We start from the raw sequence: 21796 nt of genomic DNA, 5'->3' as shown, positions 1-21796 counted from the left end.
AAGTTGGTTTTAAAAACTTTTACTTGCTCAATTCAATGACTTCATTTTCATCAGAGACAGCCAACTTATAGTTAAATGGGATACTTTAATGCACAGAAAGGAGAGATTTCTTACTAGAAATAGAATTACTACTAGGACACAACAGCACTGAAAGAACTCCTGTTTAACCTAAATGAGAATTAAAGCGACACATCACGCACTTTTACATTAAAACAAAACATTACATCAAAAATTAATTACACCTCCCTTCACCCCAATTTCATTCTTTTTTTTTTTTTTTTTTCAAATTGCAGATTGTCTGCAAATTGCTTTTAAACTCAAGAGCTCCAGTCGTTTGGCAGCTGCTTTCAGGTTGTTTCTCTCTCTCCCTCTTTAATTACGTGCAGTGCATTTAAGTGTCAGCTCGGGTTTGGCAGTCTGTCTGCTGTTTGCTAAATAAAACATGAAGCATCTATTTCTGTCCTCTCTCCTAAACCACCGTGCGCAGGAAGCGATGGCTGCCGCTGTTTACCTGGCGATGCTGTCATGTCACACACACACACATGTTACATCATTTGATGCCTGAGCTTTGATTAATGACCTCGTGTTTTCTCCCACGACAATTGGAGGAAAGCACATCTGTCACATAGGAAAGAAAGGTGGCATCTTTTCTGTGGATTAATTTATAAAGGGATATTTGACAGGATGATGCAGGTATTATTGATGATCTTATCTTTGATGTCAGTCAATTAAGTATTAGTAAGTTTTCATAACAAGATAAATTAACTTACAAATAATCCAGTATTATTTGAGCAGATTAAAAAAAAAAACACACGCTTGTCTGATGTTTCTCAAACGTGATGCTCGCTGCTGAGGTGCTGCGCGTTGCGTCCAGACGTTACGGTAAGAGAGTCCTCAGGTAAAGGTGCAGGCGGCTGACAGGTGAGAAGAGTGACGCATCAGGTGGGACCACAAGAGCGAAGGGAGGCTATAGACAGGATTATTTCATAAGATAACTGACCACAGGAATGAACGAGAGCAGTCGAAAGCACAATTAAGGTAAGTTCATTAATATAAGTATAAGTTTGAGTATCAGGGAAGTATGAAGTACTTCATTGTGCACGTGAAGGGAATCGGATCCTCGCGTCGTTTATTTATCACTGTGAACGTCCCGTTATCTCATACGTTTTGGACATATTTAGAATAAAGATACACAGTTTATAAGTTATAGGGAAATAACAAGTGGCAGAAGAAGTACTTAAATCATTTACTTAAAGAAAAGTAGTGTAGAAATACACTGTTCTGCCTTTATAGTACTTAAGTAGCAATTAAAGTAGGTAAGTGTAATTGTTCTTTATGCAAAATGAATCAATAAATATGATATTATTGAATTATAATTATTGATGCACTAATGTTAATGGAGCTTTTTTCTTCTGTTTTGATCATCATAGGTTTTAAATCTAATGCTAAGTTTTATGATTATACTGTATTTCGTATTATCTGATACTTAAAAGTAAAAATGTAAGGTATTTCTCAGAATTGTACTTAAATACAGCAATTAAGTAAATGTACTACGTGTACTTACTGCTCACAACTGATTGAAACCTGCATGTGAAACTGGTTTTGTGATCTGTAAATGAGTTTAAAATGTTACACCATGAACTGTGCTTTTACCGAAGACCCAGTAAAATCCAGTACGCTACTGAGTCGTATTCAGGTAAAATTTTAATTCTAACAAAACAATGAATAACCAACATTTCCCTTCCTTTGCCTCATCAGAACATCTATGGAGCTGTGTAGTCCCAACATGAGTGAGAGTGGAGGCTCTTTGTGCCAGGTGAAGCAGCTTCCCTGCCACAGCATTCCACTTTGTCGCCTGCAGGCCGGTGGACACCGCTTGCACAACCTCTCCCACCTCACCCACCAGCCTTGGGTCAACCAACCAGCCCCGGCTGTTGCCACCAGCCCAGCCGAGGCCGTCAGACACAGGGTGAAAGGAGCCATGGCGAGCGGCAAACTGGAGTGTGTGGCCTCCAGACTGGGAGAGGAGGCAGCTCTGGCCTGGGGAGATGCCAAGTGGAAGGTGGTGGTGACAGGAGGAGGGGGATACTTTGGCTTCAGGTTGGGGAAAGAACTGACCCGTCAGGGGATGTCAGTGATCCTCCTGGACTTGAACAGGCCTCTCTATGAAATCCCTGAAGGAGCAGTCTTCTATCAGGTATGGGATGGTGGAGAGGGTCCTGGAACTATTTGAGTTTAATTACTTAAAGTGTAACTGTACAGGAAACACGGCGCTACAAGTGTTCACGCTGCCATAAAGCTGTGGTTAGTTTGTTTTTCTGGTATAAAACTGTCCCTTCACTAGTGATTTTTAAAAAATGTTGGTAGAGCTGAGTCTCTGCTCAGTGACAAAGATCCTTCTGAAGTTAATACACATGCATTTTCACTTGGCTGATTAACGATTGTCATTTGTGTCACTCTTTAGACATCATCTTGTGTTAACTACTAAATAAGAGTACACATTCTGGTGGTGGTATAAATTAGTTAATTAACTAATTAACTAACCCGACTAAATATGAATTACATATTATATCTTCCTTAAAGCTTTGCAGCGACATCTAAAACAGACTTTTTAGTAAAGTAAAGTAAGTTGAATGATATTCCTCATTCCCTCACATCAATCAATGTGTTTAAAAAAAAAAAATTATTTCATGTAATTGTATATATTTCTCGCATGTATTATCTTTCATTTAATATTTACCTTTGCAAAACTCTACACTCAACACGTGAGACCTCATATTAATTTTAGTTTTGCATTTGGTAATGTCTGTCTGTACATTTTGCTCTCCTTTGGGTAATAAATTACACGAAAAGCACAGCTTGTCTTTTACTTTACGCTGTTCTGCTCAGTACAGTATTTATGTGCGTCACTGTATTTGCCTAATTTGCATGCTGGATGGAAACAGACACACTTGAGTGATCTGCCCCGCTACCTGGGTCAGAACGTAGTGACATGATTCAAGTTTCACCTGTGGGCCTCATGGCACACACCAAACTGCTGTTAATTATAAATGTTCTTTTACTGGTTATTTAGAATGACATCACCATGCAAACTACTTCTTCTTCTTCGTCTACAGATAACATATAGAAGTGTCTTCTGTTATGGATGGGACTAATTCAAGTGAATATCCTTAGAGTAATTGTGCGATTCGTCTTCTCTCCTTCTCACAGAGTGACATCCGGGACTATTCTTCTCTGTATAAAGTGTGTGAAGGGGTTGACTGTATATTTCACACAGCGTCTTACGGCATGTCTGGACCAGAACAGGTGACGTTTTGTGTTTTTTTAGCATCTTCTTATCACAAAATTATTCAAACAATAGTCACAGAAACAAAAGACTGCATATTAAGCTCTAATTAACTTTATATTAACTTTATACTTTACACCCACTGTCACTAGAGACGATTTACTAAATTCAGATGTTCTGATGCTCTTGGCATAGTTGATTTTCTTTTATTCATTCAACCTTTTGACATGTTTGTTATGTTGAGCTTAAAGTTTAAAATTGTACAGTTACTGATTATATGTTTTTTTTTTAAATAATTGTGCACTTAGTGTATTGTTCTACAATGTGTTCTCTGAAAAAAGACAAGTAGTATCAAGGTGCAATCTGCAAGACAAGTTTGTTAAGTACCAAAACACGTGTAGAAGTTACAAACAAGTTACAAATAAATCTGTCTGTTTAGGATAAGCAAGTTGTTGTGACGTCAAACAACAAACCAGGACTGATCACTGCAAAAGATTCGTTCAAAGCACGTGTTATGTACAGTTAAAGGAACGACCTAGTTAAAGCTAAAATATGCAACTTTTGGAAGTTAGCATTAGCATGAGACTCCCACTCTGCTATGGACGGCCCTTCAGGTAATAAAAATGATGTTGCAAAACTTACTGCAGAAATAATTGTCCGTTGCCGATTGGGCTCAAAAGCCTTTATAAGGGAAGAGTTCTGCATTGCTGGCAGGCTGTTCAGTGGACCTGGACTCAAAGGCCTTTGACAGTGTTTTGTTGCACATTTGTCCATAAAATATTAGAGAGAATAAATATACTGTAGCTATTGTGGAAAAGTGACAATTTTCTGTCTTTATTTGCAGCTGAGTAAAGAGCAGGTGGAGTCAGTCAATGTTGGAGGGACTAAAAACGTCATAAAGCGTAAGATCACACTCAGCACTAATATGTATTGAAACATTTATCTGATGCCTCAACAGTGAGTTAAACACATTAACTGTGATCTTTAAAAGTTAGTGCTCTTTATACAAAACTCTCTTTGTCGCTCAGTGTGTAAGGAGAGGAGCATCGCACGGCTCGTCTACACCAGTACCATCAATGTGGTGTTCACTGGGAAACCCATAGAGGAGGGGGATGAAGCTTCAGTGTCGTTTGTGGCCCCTGACATGGTGAGTTAAATAAAAAATAACCTCCAATGGCAAACCAGATTTCCCCCATCTCATTATTATAAGTAATAAGACGTTTTCAGATGTAAAGAGGGTAACACAAGACGTCTACTGCATATTTCTGTTCCAGCACATTGATCACTACTCGAGGACTAAAGCTATTGCAGAGCAGATGGTTCTTTCCGCCAATGGATTCTCCCTGAAAGGTGTGAAACAATGGACGTGCGTGTGGTGGCGTGTAAAGAGTGTAATCAGAGAAGATTGCATCCCTAGATTTTAGTTTGTGTGTAAAAATATGTTCGAAATAGTGAAAGAGCGAGACTGAAACAGTGGTTCCCATGGAAACTCTTGGTGTGCCATCCGACACAACAGCGATGTGAGTTTAAATGTAGAGCCAAACAAAACGGCAGCAGCCACATGACTCCAAACTCTCTCTCTCTCTCTCTCTCTCTCTCTCTCTCTCTCTCTCTCTCACACACACAAACACACAATCTAATGCATTAATATGGGTTTCATGTTCAACTACATGCTTTACATTAGCAAGCCTCACATCCTCACATCCCTCCTTCAGTGTAACCCTACTCCTTATCAGTGACCATCATGCTATACATTTAATTAAGCTCAGAGCACGGAGCTGTATCATTCCAGGCTGCAGGTTAGAGTTCATGTATCAGCTTCTCCACTGTCTGAAAGGCTGCAAGACACGGACGCATAAGAGAAGCACGTTTATAAGCAGTTATGATGCACTTTATTTGATTTGATTTTACTTGTGATAGTACAAATACAGTATGTTTAGCTATTAATACTTCAGTATTGCTATTTTGGTGGGAGTTTGAATGCAGGAGTTTAACTTGTCCCAGTCGCTGAGTCAAAGCTCAGGTTACTTCTTCCACCAGTGAACCTCAGTGATGAATCAACAGGCCAAACTTACTGACTAACTTTTAACTAAATGTACCTAATAAACTGGAAACTGAGTGTTCATTGTGTCTTGTGAAGGTGGAGGCGTGCTGCGGACCTGCGCCCTGAGGCCCTGTGGCATCTATGGACCGGAGGAGAGGAGGCACCTCCACCGAGTGATGGTGAGGGACTGTATACGTTGTGTTACGATGAATTCCTTTGTGTTGGCACTGGAAAATAATTTACATCTCGCCGTGTCTGATGCCTCCCTGGCAGAATGTGTTCCAGTCTGAAGAGTTTACATTATTGATGGAGCTGGTCAGGCATCCGGTTACCACCTCCTATTCTTCCAGTCTTCCCTCTATAAGGCTACAGTGCAGCCTGCTGTGGGGCTGATTGGTTATAATTTGGGTTTAATGCCAAGTGTTGTTTGATATTCTGTTTTTTTTATTGCAGGATGCTTCTAAATCACTGAAATATTAAGTCTTTGTTTTAAACCGTTCTCCTCACACTTCACACTTGCCGTAAACAATCTTCGAATCAGAAACAAACACACACGTGTCTGTAAAATACTTGTAAATCTCTCTCTGATGTCTCGCCCTCTCTCTCTGTTCAGGTGAATGTGGAGCGTCGGTTTTTCAGTTTCAGGTTTGGGGACCCCCGGGCCAGGATGAACTGGGTTCATGTCAATAACCTGGTGCTGGCTCACACGCTGGCAGCTGAGGCGCTCACTCTGAAGAGGAGCTGTGTCGCTGTGAGTCACACGGTCACACCCACAGATTTACGTCATCAGACTTGTACCTTTAACTACACTATAACCACACAGACTAAATGAGACCTGGTGCGTTTGAGTGGGATTAAATGTGATTTCTTCCCCTGTAATAGCTGTTTTAGTCTCACTTCCTACGTCCAGAGAAGCTCTGCTGTCATCAAATTGAAATAACAATGTCCATCGTTTTGCGTTTTGACAGTTTAATTTCTGTTCTTTTGCAGAGTGGACAGGCTTATTTCATTAATGATGGCATTTCTGTCAATCTGTTTGAGTGGTTGACACCTTTGGTGAGTTAAAAGATAGGACTGGTGATATGTTGATAGGACACACCAAATTTAACAATTACTTGTTCTTGCAAATTTATGTCTGTAGCTTATTGTTCTGTGTCATGAAAACACACTGTTATCCAAAAACGAATAAGAAAAAGACAGAATAACAGTAAAAACTGGAACATAATAACAGTTTAACATCGGCTTTTCATGACTCTTTCCGCTGCAGTTTGAGAATCTGGGCTACAGCAGACCGTTGATAAATCTGCCTGTTTCACTCGTCTATTCAGCAGGTAGTTGTTCAACTTTTTGCTCACATACATTGTTGTTGCTTTAAATATGACATGTTTTAACCAGCACTGACTCTTCGTATGTTTCGTGTCTGTTTCCAGCCATCCTGGTGGAAAATTTGCATGTGGCTCTGAAACCGGTGATAGATGTGCCTCTCCTTTTTACCAGGAGCGAGGTAATTCTGCTTCCTCCTGAAGTTTTAAATGGATTATAGAGATTCCACCTAACTCTTTTTCTTTTCTGATGTTTTTAATTTAGTTTCAGTCATATTGCACCTGCGCTCAAACTAGCTTTTGACTGATGTGAACTCGGGTTATCTCTTTTGCATGAAATATGAAAAAAACTAGTTGAGGCTGGAATAAATTAAAAATATTTTCAGATAATAAAATCCTAAAGTCACTTTAAGATTTTTAACATTATCAACTGGTCTGTAGCAGTATTAAAAAAACACAGGAAATATATGACATCAGGTCGAGGGAAGCCTCTTCAGCATCTTAAGGAGTCTCCATCGTGGCCTGTAACGTCCTCATGAATGTGTGATGAGGCAGAAACCAAACCTGAGCACCATGGGCCTGCACCTGGAGCTTATTCTGTCAGACAGCTGCCAGCCAGGGGATCGATGATTGCCCTCTGAATAAAACATAAAGTGCTGAGAGTCAGAACAGGAAGTTCAAGATGAAGGTTACAGGAAGTCACCTCAGTACAGTGGCTGTTGCCATGGCGAGTGGAGTCGCGCTACCTCACGGCTGCACTCAGTCGATGCTGCCAAGTCTCAGGTTAAACCATCGTGTGCCAGGCAGAGAAGGTTTTACTCTCTCCAGCTCTGCAAACCTATCGAGGAAGATATAGTGTCAAATGTCAAATACTGCAGACAGCTGACGATTCTGCTGATCAGCTTTTGAGAGTTTTACATTGTCAGGATGAATGAAACCAATGCATCATTCAGAGGTGGCTACAAAACTGTTACCAAAAAAAAGAGAATCAAATGAAATCATTGCAGTAATTAATGTTGAGGATGTTACCAATAGAGTTCTGTGAAGTTAATTTGTTGTCAATTTACATTTATTTATTGTTAAATTAGTTAGTCTATAGGGAAAATGTTTGTTTGTTTGTTTCAAACTAGATGCTAAAAACCATCAACCATTCTGATGATGTCATCTGCGTTGTCATATACTGTGTCTGATTTGTTTCATAAGGGAAAACTGAAAACAATAAAAAGCTACAGCTGCCATAAGGAGCTATATTGACTCTGGATACTTGTTAGTTCAGCTGGGACTGACAGTGTTTCTAACAATGTTATATTGGAAGAAGAAGAAGCACAGCTGTGTGTGAGTCACACAGAGAAGCTCTGAAAATCTGAAGGTATTTTACATCAGAGGAGAAGAAGAACTCACTAGTACATGGATGAAAAGCTGAAAAAGCGCTTTAAAAATCCTCCTGGCTCTTGGCTCACTGGTGTCTTTCTGTCATTGTGTGTACCTCACATGCAGACACCTTATCCACAGTCAGTAAGAAGATGCAGTAACTGGAGGCGTCCATCAGTCACAGGCTATCAGAATGTAAAATTAAGTTGGTTAAACTGGGGTTAATTTGAACCATTAACCTGATAAAGATCTTGAACTTGGACCTTTTGGCCTTGAATTCTCTCCAGCAGCTGAAGAAGTGTTTGGAGGTGTTTTTCTGAATTGCTAATGCTTCATCTTGCACTGCAGGTAAGAAACATTGCAGTAAGCCACACTTTCAAGATCGACAAAGCCCGTAGAGAACTGGGTTACAGTCCGAAGACCTACAGCCTGGTGGACTCTGTGGAGCTGTACCTGAAGTCTCGACAGTCTCGCTCCAGCTCGTCTCTTGTCAACCTGTCCTGGACCTCCAAGCTGCCCCGACACCTCATGCTGCTGCTGCTGATGAGTCTCAGCATTGTGCTACTGATGTTATGCTGCAAGCTCTGTCACAGTTAAGCAATAATCAGTGTACTGGATGGATTGATGCATGATAAGCTGCTTTAGACATTTAAAATCTGACACTTTACCTGGTGAAAATAGGTCTTGTGTGTATTCTCAACCTATATCACTAATTAACAAAAGCGTCTAAGAATATCATTGTCTGTAATTCCCTTTGTTGTAAGTACATGTATGTTTTGTTCTTCTTTTTGATGTTGATATGTGCGTGTGAGATTAAAAAAAAAAAAAAAAATGTCACCACCAGGCTTCTGGAAAGTATTAAACCTGATGTGAACCTGTGCAGTTTGACGTTATTATGGTTTTAAGAAATATATACCTAACTTTGTATAACAAATGTTTAAATTTTGATTGACTGTATTCATAGCATGCTTTTTGTTTCTATGACGAAGAACCTTTGAGATTTACACCCATGTAGAGTTTAATTAGTAGATACATAATATTAATTATGTATAATAAGTAGTTTTGTACATTTTTGAAATAAAAGCATGAATGCCAATAATCATTGCATACAGAGTAATTCATGAGTAGAAAGTCTTTTAAATTAATTCATTAGTCCAACACAGGAGGCTGGATTTGTGCACATATAGGCAGCCACCAGGGGGCGCACGTTCACTGCTAGAGATTTTCCCAGCTGTGTGTTTTAATCTTCAGTCAAATGAGCCACGTCGGCGTTTAAACGTTCATAATTTGACGCCTTTGACTACGTTAACACTCGGACTTGTCTGGTCTCTAATATATGTTGGATCAACAAAATAAGGTGTTCCTGGCAGCGGTGGGATTCGAACCCACGCCATCGAAATGACTGGAGCCTAAATCCAGCGCCTTAGACCACTCGGCCACGCTACCACTGCACAACCACACTGACATTGGTTTCTAAATTTCTACACCTACTGCATGGTGTTCCTATAATACCTTAAATGTTGTAAGAAATGTATTTATTTACTAAAACTTCATAGATGAGTTATACGCTATTAATAAGAGCAACACTTGGGTTGCCAAGTTGTGAAAAAATCCTCCTCCAGCACTACACTTTGATGGATTCACTTCTGGAATAGAGCTGCAAGACATCTTGCTTTTAATCCAGTTTAAAATGAGACTACAGTGTCAGAAATATTTGAGCTAATAGTGTTTATGTTTCCACACATTGTTTTAATGCTACGTCATTTAGAACAATATATTCACAATGATCTCATTGTCATGATGAGGCAAGAAAAAACAAATGCCCACATTGCTATGTGAGAAATGTAAATAATTTGAGCATGTGGGCGTTGTAACTAATTTGAGTATTTAAGTATATGATAGTAACTAATTTTTGTAGTCTAATAGTTCCAAGTTTTCTTGTTTTACTATCCTTTAGTTTTCTGTAACACCTCTGGTCAAACTCGAGCCTGCTTATTGCCTTAAGGGTCTTGACAGGACCCTTAAGGCAAGGCCAGCGTACAGTCCCCTCATTTGGAGGTTTAATGGAGTTGGACATAGATGAAAGCGAGATGAGGAAATCTCAGTTATGTAAAGGACAAAGCCCCATTAATCGTTTGCTGGGCCACAGAGCACTGTGAGGACAGAGGTCTCTGGGTTCTGCAGTAGAGAGCTTGCTTCGCTGTAATGTGTGTTTGAATTTGATTGTTGTTTCAGATAACCATCACATTTTCTTTTTTAATTAAAGGAAAGTTTTCTTGCTGGTGCAGAAGAATTTCTGCCCCCTTGTTCATCAAAATCCAACGTGTGACCCTTTCGTTTTGAGCACTGTAATTATTGGAAAAACCCGTCACTAAGGTCTTTCTGTTCTTTTTGCAAACCGTGTCAACATAATTTACGTTCCATATTTAGAGCAGGAAATGACAGGAAATTGTTGATAAATGAGGGGACAATTCTGCGCCTTTCGTTTACCTCTGTATTTTGTGTCTGCACCTGTGTCTGGCAGATTATTTACAACCTTGGAAAAAGCACCTCAGTGTACATTTAATTTTACTTGCAGATAACTAATTTACTCTGAATATTCAACAAAGAAAATAAATAACATGTCATTCTTTTAAACTTGTCAAATAATAAATAGAACAGATTCAGTCATAAAAAAGTGCAGAGCTGTTACAGAGCATACTGGCATGAAGACATTTGGCAGAGCCTAAGCTTTACATAGACATGAAGACAGAAAGGACCAGCTATTACAAACTGCTTTCTCCAGTGACACGTCAGTGACCCTCAATTGCTGAACCTACTATTGCCAACTCAACCTAGCTGCTAAGCTAATTACTTTAGTCTTTAGTTATTACACAGCTACAGTTCTTTATACTATTACAACATTTCAACATCTTTCTTTACATAAGCCATACACATCAGCCATGTCTCCAACTTACATCAACACATAAACAATAACTAGTGTGTGCATTTCTTTTCCAAGCAAGTAGTCACAAGGTTAACATTATTTAAACATGGAATACTGTTGTTGATGGATTTAATACTCATCAATCTTGGGGTTAACTTCTCAATAAGTGAGGATTTGATATATTAATCTAACTATAAATATTTCCCTGTACAACTGTTCTTTACCAAATATACCCTTTGCAATGGTTGATTTTTGGATTCATTTTCTTACTTCCAAATAATATAGCTGCTTAATACATTTAATTAAGGACAGAATAAAAAGGAAGGAACAGTGCTTAGTGACAAAAACATAGGTGCATCAACATGACAGGAGAAAAGAGGATTGCAGCATGTCTGAGACGCAAGAGGACTGAGCGTGCTTATTGCATCTGCGCATTTCTATCTTCAAAGCAACCTCAAAGTTTCCCCGCTGTCAAAAAGTTTCACAGACACAAACAAGTGAAAGTCCCATGATTAAGAAAAATACAATCATTTGGCAGAGCCCAGCAAATCACTACTCCTGACCGGTTGTCTGTTCTCACCAAGGTCTTCTTTAGTTTTTTGGATGCAGGTGAAGATCTCCTTAAAGAGAGTTTTATACTCAGGCTGCTGGCCATCTTCCAGGACCACAGTCAGATCGGACGAAGCAGCTGAGCTGGACAGGCGGCGGCGAGCCCGGTTGCTCGGGAAGGGGCTGCTAGATGTCTGGACGGCTTTATGGCTGGGTTCGTCTGAGGCTTGCTGGCATCGCCGCAAAAGCTCATCATATTTCACCTACGCAATACACACACACATAAAGGCAGTGCACTCATTAACATGGACCCTGAAACCCACTTCTCATTCATAAATTGTACCAGACATTCCATGAATACACCACCTGCAGCGCGCTGTACTGTGCATCCACCTCATTGAGCAGAGAGATGCCTCTCTGTTTCACTGCCTCTGCTCGCCTTATACACAGCTGCTCATGGCCACGGCGAATCTCATCTGGGTTTGTCGCTCTCAACACACTGTCACTGTTACACCTCTGTCGGCTGTATTTTCTTTGCTCTTCATCGTTTTCTACCTTCTCCTCTGTCTCACTCTGACATAGGCTGGACTTTTCTTCTGAGGCAAAGAATACTGTATCAGGCAACAGCATTTGGTCCGGTCTTCTAACACTGATGGAAGTGGAGAGAGCAGAGACATTAGTGTCACATATAATGATAAATTACTCACCTGATGTGAGGTGTCACAGATGGTAAATCAATTTGAATCTAGTCCATAAAAAAGATAGTCCTAACCTGTTGGCACAGTCAGCACGCCAAAGAAGCCGCAGCTGCTCCACTTCAGCCTCCAACTCTTTCTGCCTGGCCCGGCAGCCGGCCAGCAAGGCCAGTCGCTGCTCCAAGCCTCTGTTTTCTCTGGATGTCAACTCCCTCTCCCTGTCCGCAGCCTCCCTGCGGCTTCTCTCCACAGCTATCTGGCTTTTGAGGGTCTGGATGGAGCGCTGCAGAGCCACATTCTCCTCCTCTGGATCTTGGTGTCTGTCTCCGTCGTAGAAAGAGCCCTGAGGTGACCAGAGTCCATCCACATGTAGGCTATTGTGGGATAGATGCCTGAGCCAGAACAAGTAAGTCAAGGAAAGATAATGTCAAAAACATGTGTGAGACATTTTCAGAAGACAATCATTTTATGACACTGAGATCACCAGAGAACAGTCAATCAGTTGAAATGTTAAATATGCAGCTGACCAAGGGTGACATTTTCCCATTGCTTTGTAAATTGTTTTATTTTTGAGCTCACAGTAAAACACTTTCTGCTGTATTCAATCAGTGCAACCTGTAGAAACAGCTCAATCCCCATTACTGTGCACAAACAGAAATAAGGCTTTATAAGAGATGTTTTATGTAGAAAAAAAGAACGGTACCATAAGTCACAGATTTTGACAAGTGTTAAGAAAATATAGGTTTTTGTCTCCAAAGCAGAGAACATATATGGCATGATACAGTATGCAGCAGGCTGAAGCCACAGTGTCATGTATGTATTAGTACACTGCTGAAAATGGGCCAGGATTAACTTCCTTCTCCTTTGGATTATGTTTGAAGGACGCTGGTCTGGTCTTGTTCTAGGTGACCCCAAGTTGTCCTGTCAGCATCAGAGGGCTGAGACACCAGTGCATTAAGGTAAGAGAAGATCAGACAGGAGGTGTTTAAATGTTTACGTCTAATGTAAAGAAAGATCTAGATATGTTTTAAAATTTTCCAAGGTAACCCACAGTGTCTTTATCTCATGCTGCATTATGTACCACACAAGTTCCTCCCTGAAAATACCTCCTTTGTCACATTCTGTAGTTCTGCTATTAGTACCACAGTGTGGGCAATAACACACACACACGTTGTACCTGTCATGGTGCAAGTCATACAGCTCCTTTAGACAAGACACACTTTGTGCTCCAAGGTTGCGCCTCTGCTCTGCCAGCTCTCGTTTGTCTCGGCCTGCCTGGGCAGTCTTGAGCTTGTCTACCTGAGTCTGCAGTTCCTCCATGTGGGTCTGAAGTCCCTCGATGGTCTCTGTTAGACTGAGGGGGAAAGAAAGACCAGCAACATGGCACTTAATAAATATATGATATTTAATGTTATCTACTGATCGTTTTGAGAAATAATTATGTAAAAATTTATTTCAGAATACTAATTTAGTGATAGATAACAGACGGACCTATGGATCTTCTGCTGGGCCAGGCGATTGTCCTGTATGAGTCTCTGATTGCCTTGCTCCAAATCCCTGGCAGCCATATCTAGCTGCTCATACATCCTGGCATGCTGGTCGTTCATCTGACGGAGCAATTCCACCTGCTTGGTCAGGTACTGAAAAGCAAAAAATATTTGGCTCAAGTTAAGGCTTGTCTTCAAAAGTCAAACACTTTCTGGTTGAAGTTTTTCCTTTTCTTTAAGTCTCTAACATGTTAATGTCAGGCAATATCTCACATTAAAAGATAAAACAGGAACACTACGTAACATGTGAGATTATTTTACATAATTCTTTACAACAGTCCACATAATTTAAAGAGACAAGGCTATAAGCACACTATGTTTTACATATTTTTACATTTGCTTTTATATTCCAGGCTGATATATTTTAATCCTAAAGAGATGAGGCTTCCTTATAAGCAGAGATCTGTCAGTAAGGCCCTGGACAAAGAAAGTTCATATTATGGCAGGGCATGATACCCGTGTATCTGTGACTGTGTATTTGCATACATACAAATGTGTTTATCAAGGAATATCTGTAACAGTGTCACTATTTATTTAAAGCTCACCACCTTTAGCTCAGTCACAGGATGTGCGACTCATGACATCACCAAAGTGAGTTTTCTCTGACAGAAATCAATGCAACAATTCTTCCAGAGTTTATTCTATTTATTCACACGGCAGCATACTCTTTTATCATGCCACCGTGTTCCTCGTGTACACACTGCCTTGAGACTGTCATCAGTGAAGTGAGTAAGTCCAGTGGTGGACACAGCATGAGGATGAGTGTCAGAGAGATGTACGGGGATTATCATCATCACCATCATCATCAACCTTAATAAATGCTCAAGCCACCTGCTGTAAACAAATTAAGGCTCTTATAGCTGTTATCCTGCTAAATGACACGTCCTCAAACTCAGAAACACCAGCATTGTCTGTAAACGTCTCAGTAATGAAATATGAGCACATATTGTACTAATTTTTTTTAACAAAAACTATCAGTTAAACCTCAAAAAATGCTAAACATTTTAAAAACAGACATATTTCTATTAAATTTATTTCTTTAGAGATGACATCTATGCCGAAAGCACCAGAATATCAAAAAGATATTTTGGAGCGCACCTGAGACAAGGAGTTTTTTTTGGAGTTTGTTTTATTGTCTGTTAATTAGCATCACTCTACAAGTTAGGACCAAAACCTTAATTACGATCTTGGTAATTGAACAATATCCAAGTAAAAGGTGGAAGGTGGCAAATAAGCTGGTGAAAGTGTTCCCTTAAGTAGGCAGATTAACATCCTGCCAAGGAGATGCACTGTTCCAGTGTCACTAGGTCAGACTGGGGATTAGCTTTTACTCTACTCTATTTAAAGTTTAGGGAAATTCACAGTGGCATTTCCTATCTAACAAATTTTTTGATCATTAACAGATCTTTCTCAATGAGTTGCCTCCCACTGTAGATTCATTCATATAAAATCACAATTTTTAGACAGCAACAATAGGTATCTACAGACTAGATTGTAGCCAGCACGAGGATATACACTGTAATGGTGAAATGCCTTTCTCACATCCTGTACACAGTGGGAATTTTGTAGCGTTGCTGCTGCTGCTGCCGATCTCAGATTAGTTCCTTCCTAGCATTTATCACCTCTATCTCCTGCAGCTGCTCCTGATTGGTGGAGTACATCTGCTGCAGGGCCTGCTCCAGCTCATGGTTCCTGTCGAGGAGGGTTTTTCCCAGCTCTGCTGCCAAATGGAGATCTGTCAAAGCACAGGAAAACGTGTAAACACAAAAATACTTGTTACGTCCCATGCCCAAATGCAGGCAATGGAGTGAAGCAGATGTGTGTAAAGTGTATCGAAATACTTGTTGTACTGCAGCTCACACACACACAAACAAAACTCATTGTCTCACATTATTAATATTTGGCACTAGTGAATCAGAGGAATCTAAAGCATGCCTTGGGATGTCCTTATGACCCTTCCCCCACTCATTCTGGATCTTGTCCAGCAACAGTATTGTCTAGCCCTCTGAAGTATGTGCTACTACTATACCGCTACGGTAAAGACTATCTACTTTGAGAACTTTAGTGTAGGTGGAGAGGAGGAGGAACTGTTATCCTTGATAGAAACTTCTACCAAAACATCCTTTCCTAAATATATCTGCAACACAACTGAACACTTCTCATTTTATTCAGCTCCACTCAGGAAGTCTCTCCCGCATGCTGCCATCACTCTGTACAATAAGTTGGATAGCAGCACTGGCAGTAACACATCCGATTTCTTTTTTGTTTTTTACAATTAAACTACTACTACTTCTACTACTACTACTACTACTACTTTACTTACTTCATTCTATTTGCAACTGATTATATCACAATTAGTAATAATTTTAATTATTAATTAAACTAAATAATTATATTCTGAGACTGATTTATAGTTTCTACTCACTATAAATTGCATTTATTTTATTTAAACTATTTATCAAAAAGGATCAAATACTGCAGATACTTTTCCACAGCTGTTGTTGTTTCCACGGTACATGGTATCTGTTTATATATCTAATACTGCCTGATGTTCTCTTGCATTGATAACTGTCTTCTCTGTGTCATGTACTAATGTGCTGCAACAGAAATAATTGCCACCTGGGGACAATAAAGTTATTGATTGATTGACAATTTGTCACACTGTTATCTCATGTGCCTGTCTAATGTACAGCATGCACCCAGCACCTGCAAAGAGTATAGCTCCCCTCTGGTTTACAAGTTTATTAGAAGAGAATCAACGCAGGACTATCGACACCACAGTGCCATAAACTGATGCGATAACTCAGCTGATGACCATATGGTACTGTTACCATCCTCTAACACATCACCCTATGATTAAACTCAGACAGTTCAGGGCGCGACAGAGCAGCTTTTACCGTGTTCAAGGTCCTGCTGGTTGCACCAAGACTCCTCATTCTTCTCAAACTCTTCCTCTAAAATCATGTCGGTTAACATTTTTAAGCCACGGAGCGAGCGGGGACTCCACCTGACAGTACGCTGACACACACACACAGGTGTGTTTTAGTGAACTAGCTGAGCAGCTTGACGTTGTCTTCTGTCCACCGCCGAGTGAGGACTAACGTGAACTGCATCCTCCCGGTGTCCGTGAACTAACTCTGCTGTCTCTACAGCAACGTGGCAAATCTCGAGTGCACCCTAACATCCAGCAGGTGGCAGATATTAGAAAACTTGTTTAAAAATATTAGAGAAATCGCCCTCAGTTATTATTGTTGTTAATTATTATTATTATTAGATGAAAAATCTGACGGTTAAATGTTTAAATAAAATGTTTTTTCTTGTCGTAACTTCCTTCTTTTTTGACTGGCACTTTGATCGTCAAATCACAAAGGAGCAAGTGGAGCTAAAGAACTCTTCTAGCCAATCAAACGTTTCGTTGTTATTGCACGAAGCACCGCCCCCTCGAGGGGCACAGAAATCGAGTTTGATTTCTGTTTAGCTTGGAAAAATACTTTGCTGTTAGCGTTTAACAAGGTAGATTAAGGGAAATGAACGTGACTTTTGGATATTTATGCAAACGATACAGGCGGAACAAAGCAACCTTTTTTTATTTGCAAGATTGACCAGTTTCCATATTCTTGCTACTAGCAAAAATCATTAGCAATGCTAAACAACAACAACAACAACAACAAACACGTGAACTAGTTAACAATACTGTGAAGCGAGAGCATTTTCTCGCTCCAGCAGTTTAAACTGAAGACATATTAGTTTTTAGAGCTGTCATGACCGTGGAGGACAACCTTGTCTCAGGTGCGCTACCCGGAAGAATGAATCTAATGCGTTTCCTGATCTACTTTGGGATAAATCCTGCAGCTCTGGCTTATGTGATGACAACTTTGGGATCTTCTATGATAAACAACATATTCAGCTTCTACTATGTCAACCTTTTTCTCAATAAGTACAAGATATCCGAGGGAGCGTTCCACCAGTCACAAGTGAGTGTATTATCTTGGCACACTGCAGCTCTTTGTATGCAAACAAATAAAAATATCTGTTAGAAACAGGTGTAGTCAAGAGTACAAGTGCAATTACGAAAAGCTGGCTGTTTTTCATTGCAGAAGAACTGCAAGTTAAAATGACTGGATAACAACTTGCACAAATACTTAACTGACAGTCTTGTTAATCAGGAAGAAGCAGCTTAAGCTCTCATTTCAAATACTAGTAGAAGAAGATTTGCAGCATTTTTGAATGCATGAATGAGTCAGACAACTAACTTATTCACTTACTATTTAGACAATAGTTGAACAACTTCACTTAAAACAACATCCTTTCCAAAGGTGGTGTACATGGTGTGGAATGCAGTCAATGACCCCTTGTTTGGCTACCTGCAAGATAACTCCAGGGTGCCCTGTTGCTCTCAGCGACGTCTCTCCATCCTGTATGGTGCTCCCCTCTACTCGCTTGCTTTTCTTATTGCCTGGTTCCCATGGCGGTCCTACACTCCTGGTGACTGGTTGAGTGGCTTACACTTGATGGTAGCATTGTGTGCTTTTGACGGCATGCTGACTTTTGTGCTACTGGCACAATGTGCGCTGTTTGCAGAGATTTCCAGCCACCATCACAATAGGATAAGACTTATAAAGTACAGCCAAGTAAGAACATGATATACAAGCATCTATATTTGTTATTCTATATGCTTGCCAAGCATAGTGCATGACGAAATTCCATCACCTTAATTTTGCAGGTGGCTTCTCTCATTGGGTCCTCCAGTGTCCTCTTCTGCGGTATGTTGTCAAGAAACATGGAGGACTTCTCTGCCTTTCAGGCCTTCACAGTACTGATCGCTGTTTTGAGCTGTTGCTGCATGCTCTATACGGGCATCCACAGTGAGAGCCGGTTTGATAACAAAGTATCTGAATCCGATGCCCTGGGGTCTGTTGACCAGACGTCACAGTCAACATTTTCCTTTTCCACGTTAAGAACTTTGATGTGGCAAATCCTGACCTACAGAGACTTTCAGCTATTTGTGCTCATGAACTTCTTCCAGGTTTTCTTATTGGCTTTCTTCAATAATTTTACAATGATATTTACTGAGCGCCTGATTCCTCCGGATACACTTAATTCACTGGCTAAGAGCATCATGTATGGAGCGGGATTCATCTGTCCACAGGTATTGTCATCTAGAGGTTTTTGGTTTTTGATCAGAGAATTAACAGGAGCTGTAGCACTAGTGCACAGTGAGCAGACAAACCCCCTTTTTTTAATGTGTACTTTGTCTTCTTGTTAACTCATGAATCATAGTGACAGCTTTGCATGTTTTGCCCATTTAAGTCACATGTTCCTTACTCACAGTTGTACTGACTTTTTCCATAACTGTCATATATTTTCAGTATGAACACCAGCTTCAATTTCAGTCTTTAATATATTTTTACTTTTATTGCATATCTGCTATTTAAAGTATAATATGCTACTTCATATATTCCTTATGTCTACTCCAGCTGTTAGTATTAAGCTGTCAGAGTCTGCTTCATGGTCTTGGCTACTACAGGATGATCCTCTTCAGCTTCTATGTGGAGGCCGGAATGGCAGCTATCATGCTAGTACTTGGTGCTCAGCACTACTATTTCCTGGCATTTTTTCTCACCATTAGCATGTAAGAGGTTAAATGAGTCCTGGCACTATTCTGTTTTCTAATAATCACCCTATAAAATCTCTTAACTTTGTTTGAGCCACTCTTTCTAATCTTCTTTTCAGGATCATAATTCAAGCAAGCTTCAGTCTTTTCGGCCTTCCCTTGGCCGACATCATCGACGCCGACCTTCAGAAGTACAAGCGCAGGTAAAAATAAGATCATCAGCACACTTCCAGTTACTCAGTGATCCCTAACATATCATAAGTACTGAAAGTAGTGGTGCTGTATTGTGTTTAAACCACAATCCTGCAATAGCATATTCATGTTATTTGAATTTGATTTTCTTCTTGTCCTCCTTTTGCAGTTCCCCTCTGTCCGCAATGGTGTTTGGGACGAATGCTTTGTTCACCAAGCCAGCTCAGTCTCTAGCCCCTATGATGGTGCTTAACATCCTCAACCAGTTTGGATATGAAAAGATGAAGGATGAAGGAAGGAATTCAGATCCCAGGTAAAGACACTTTCTGACTTTTTCTTGACTTAAAGGTCAAATATCTTTTTGAAAACAGATTTTAGGATAGCACTGATGAACTCACTGTAGTGGCTGCTAACATTGTATTAGTGAACATCAATGTTCCACTGCACAAGGAGAGAGAGTTGGTGCTGAACAAAACACAGTCTCACACTGACACTTTTGTTTGCCAATCAGCTGATTCAATTAAAATAGTAAAAATAATTACAATTAACCTCTTCTGGATCTTTTACTCACTAACTATAAATTATTTATAATTTACAGTGTATAACGTTATACACTTTATACACAATTTTTTTCCTTTTCAGCACCCTGGAGAGCCTCCACAGTGTCATGTTCTACTTGGTTTGTCTTGTGCCCATGATTATTGCTGCTGTGCAAGTCCTGGCTTGGAGGCCATTTTCCATTCGCAACAGTCACACGGTCGACTCAAAGTACATTGACGGCTAACTTCAATATTTTTAGCAGTTAAAGGAAGCTGGCTGGAAATTATTATACTGGGATTTTGGGAGATTCTTTATTACAGACTATGAAATAATTTTAAAGGTAATTCTTTCACGGAATCTAGGATTTTTACTGAGTTGCTGTTTGTCAAGATGTACAACCTCAAATGTCTAGTGAACTCTTTTAAATCATATTGGTGTGCTTCCTGGTGCTAAATATATAAATATGAAACATTACTTTTTAAATGTTTGACATGGAGGAAATAATCTGTGCAAATAGGAGAGACTTTATTTCCATGTGCTTGTTGCACAGTGGTTTCCCTCCAGGTATGGTATATAGCAGGGATTTTGGTTATTGATGATCATGAGGTTGATCTGAAAAGTTTTGGAATTCCTTTAAGTGATACTTATGAAATTACAGAATTCAGCCTGTAATTTTTGTAAGAAATGTATGTGCATCAACTACTTCAAACATTTACTTTGTTACTGGACCAAACACACCAGAGGTCGACAGGGTAAAAACCTTTAAATCTTTTATTATTATTATTATTATTATTATTTTATTTTTAAATGTCCAGTTACTGACCTTTCCAAGTAATTAGCAGGAGCCCACTGTGAAATGTCTGTCTCCTGCAGAAAAGGGCCAGTTCCTCAGAGGGCATGTTAAAAACAGTGTTTTGTTCTTAAAGGAAGTGGTTTGTCTTCATAATTCCAAAGTTGCTCCAGAAATTTGGAGAAATTGTGTCTGAATCTGAGACAATGAAATTAGGAGTGGTGTCTTTTGTTATTGAACACTAACTTACAATTGAAACTGTATCAGCAGCGCAAGATCGTTCCTGTTAGGCAAAGTAAAATAATGATGGAAATGAGGCTGAAAGGGAAAAATTCACACAAACTTTTAACTTTAACGATTAAAAATTTCAAATAATTTACAAATAAACACCATGTTTAATTTGCATGTCTACATACAGTATAAACTTTGAGCATTAGTGCTTTTCCTAAGAAATAACATGAAATTGAGTAAAGTAACTGCTTCCACTATTCTCTATTACAGTTTCCATATTTAAGACCTTGTGATACATTTAGAAAACTACAGATTGCTTACATAAAGTATCACTGCACTCCATTAATTTAGTTTTATTCTGTGACAAATCAGAGGGACTCAGAAAATGAACAGGAAAAGTAACTGTACACAATGTGACACAGCACAACGCTTCAGTCAGGATACTAAATGTCAAAGGTTGAGCTGTATTTTTAACGTCAAAATCACTGAAATATGCGGTATTAAATATGTTGCCATCTGCTATGTGCCTTTACAATTATTAAATCGTTTTTAATGATCATAAAATGTTGTTGTTTGGGTTCAGGAGTTTTTCATTAAATACATTTGTTTACAACTTTTTGAATGAGGTGTTTTACTTTCTCTGCAGTCTCTGGTCATTACTATTCACATAAATTACTGTCTCTAAACAT

General features: G+C 39.6%; 3 protein-coding genes and 1 non-coding gene across 4 annotated transcripts; 2 read left to right on the top strand and 2 right to left on the bottom strand.

The window, feature by feature from the left end:
• The first annotated feature begins 937 nt into the window (after positions 1-937).
• sdr42e2 (short chain dehydrogenase/reductase family 42E, member 2) lies at positions 938-9029 on the top strand. Its single transcript, XM_026339449.1, has 12 exons — positions 938-1038; positions 1759-2197; positions 3211-3306; positions 4131-4188; positions 4315-4433; positions 4561-4636; positions 5427-5509; positions 5944-6081; positions 6321-6386; positions 6598-6661; positions 6761-6834; positions 8372-9029. Exons 2-12 carry the CDS (start codon positions 1766-1768, stop codon positions 8618-8620), a joined length of 1455 nt encoding a protein of 484 aa, XP_026195234.1. The 5' UTR covers positions 938-1038; positions 1759-1765; the 3' UTR covers positions 8621-9029.
• A 358-nt stretch (positions 9030-9387) lies between these two features.
• Positions 9388-9469, bottom strand: trnal-uag. Its single transcript has one exon. It is a non-coding gene; the product is annotated as a tRNA-Leu (tRNA).
• A 1036-nt stretch (positions 9470-10505) lies between these two features.
• cdr2a (cerebellar degeneration-related protein 2a) lies at positions 10506-16716 on the bottom strand. Its single transcript, XM_026357227.1, has 7 exons — positions 16638-16716; positions 15363-15475; positions 13685-13833; positions 13371-13547; positions 12271-12585; positions 11865-12147; positions 10506-11761 (listed from the first exon to the last, which is right to left on the bottom strand). The coding sequence occupies exons 1-7, from the start codon at positions 16714-16716 to the stop codon at positions 11477-11479; spliced, it is 1401 nt and encodes a 466-aa protein (XP_026213012.1). The 3' UTR covers positions 10506-11476.
• Positions 16717-17175: 459 nt separating this feature from the next.
• zgc:171489 (uncharacterized protein LOC100142644 homolog) lies at positions 17176-21720 on the top strand. Its single transcript, XM_026359907.1, has 7 exons — positions 17176-17714; positions 18057-18371; positions 18464-18889; positions 19218-19372; positions 19474-19557; positions 19716-19859; positions 20189-21720. The coding sequence occupies exons 1-7, from the start codon at positions 17502-17504 to the stop codon at positions 20328-20330; spliced, it is 1479 nt and encodes a 492-aa protein (XP_026215692.1). The 5' UTR covers positions 17176-17501; the 3' UTR covers positions 20331-21720.
• The last annotated feature ends 76 nt before the right edge of the window (positions 21721-21796 follow it).

This window comes from Anabas testudineus, chromosome 8 (assembly GCF_900324465.2).
Source record: "Anabas testudineus chromosome 8, fAnaTes1.2, whole genome shotgun sequence".
In the NCBI taxonomy this organism is placed as follows: Eukaryota; Metazoa; Chordata; class Actinopteri; order Anabantiformes; family Anabantidae; genus Anabas; species Anabas testudineus.
Note: the sequence above shows the minus strand (reverse complement) of the source record. Positions and strands in the feature narration are given on the sequence as shown.

Excerpts from the sequence above, each read along its gene's own strand:
- sdr42e2 (XM_026339449.1), top strand. The coding sequence starts at position 1,766 with ATGGAGCTGTGTAGTCCCAACATGAGTGAGAGTGGAGGCTCTTTGTGC. Across the intron at positions 5,510-5,943 it reads GGCACCTCCACCGAGTGATG|GTGAATGTGGAGCGTCGGTT; the intron begins GTGAGGGACTGT and ends CTCTCTGTTCAG. Across the intron at positions 6,387-6,597 it reads TTGAGTGGTTGACACCTTTG|TTTGAGAATCTGGGCTACAG; the intron begins GTGAGTTAAAAG and ends TTTCCGCTGCAG.
- cdr2a (XM_026357227.1), bottom strand. The coding sequence starts at position 16,716 with ATGTTAACCGACATGATTTTAGAGGAAGAGTTTGAGAAGAATGAGGAG. Across the intron at positions 13,834-15,362 it reads AGCAGCTGCAGGAGATAGAG|TACCTGACCAAGCAGGTGGA; the intron begins GTGATAAATGCT and ends TTTGCTTTTCAG. Across the intron at positions 12,586-13,370 it reads TATGACTTGCACCATGACAG|GCATCTATCCCACAATAGCC; the intron begins GTACAACGTGTG and ends GTTCTGGCTCAG.
- zgc:171489 (XM_026359907.1), top strand. The coding sequence starts at position 17,502 with ATGACCGTGGAGGACAACCTTGTCTCAGGTGCGCTACCCGGAAGAATG. Across the intron at positions 17,715-18,056 it reads GAGCGTTCCACCAGTCACAA|GTGGTGTACATGGTGTGGAA; the intron begins GTGAGTGTATTA and ends TCCTTTCCAAAG. Across the intron at positions 18,890-19,217 it reads CGGGATTCATCTGTCCACAG|CTGTTAGTATTAAGCTGTCA; the intron begins GTATTGTCATCT and ends TGTCTACTCCAG.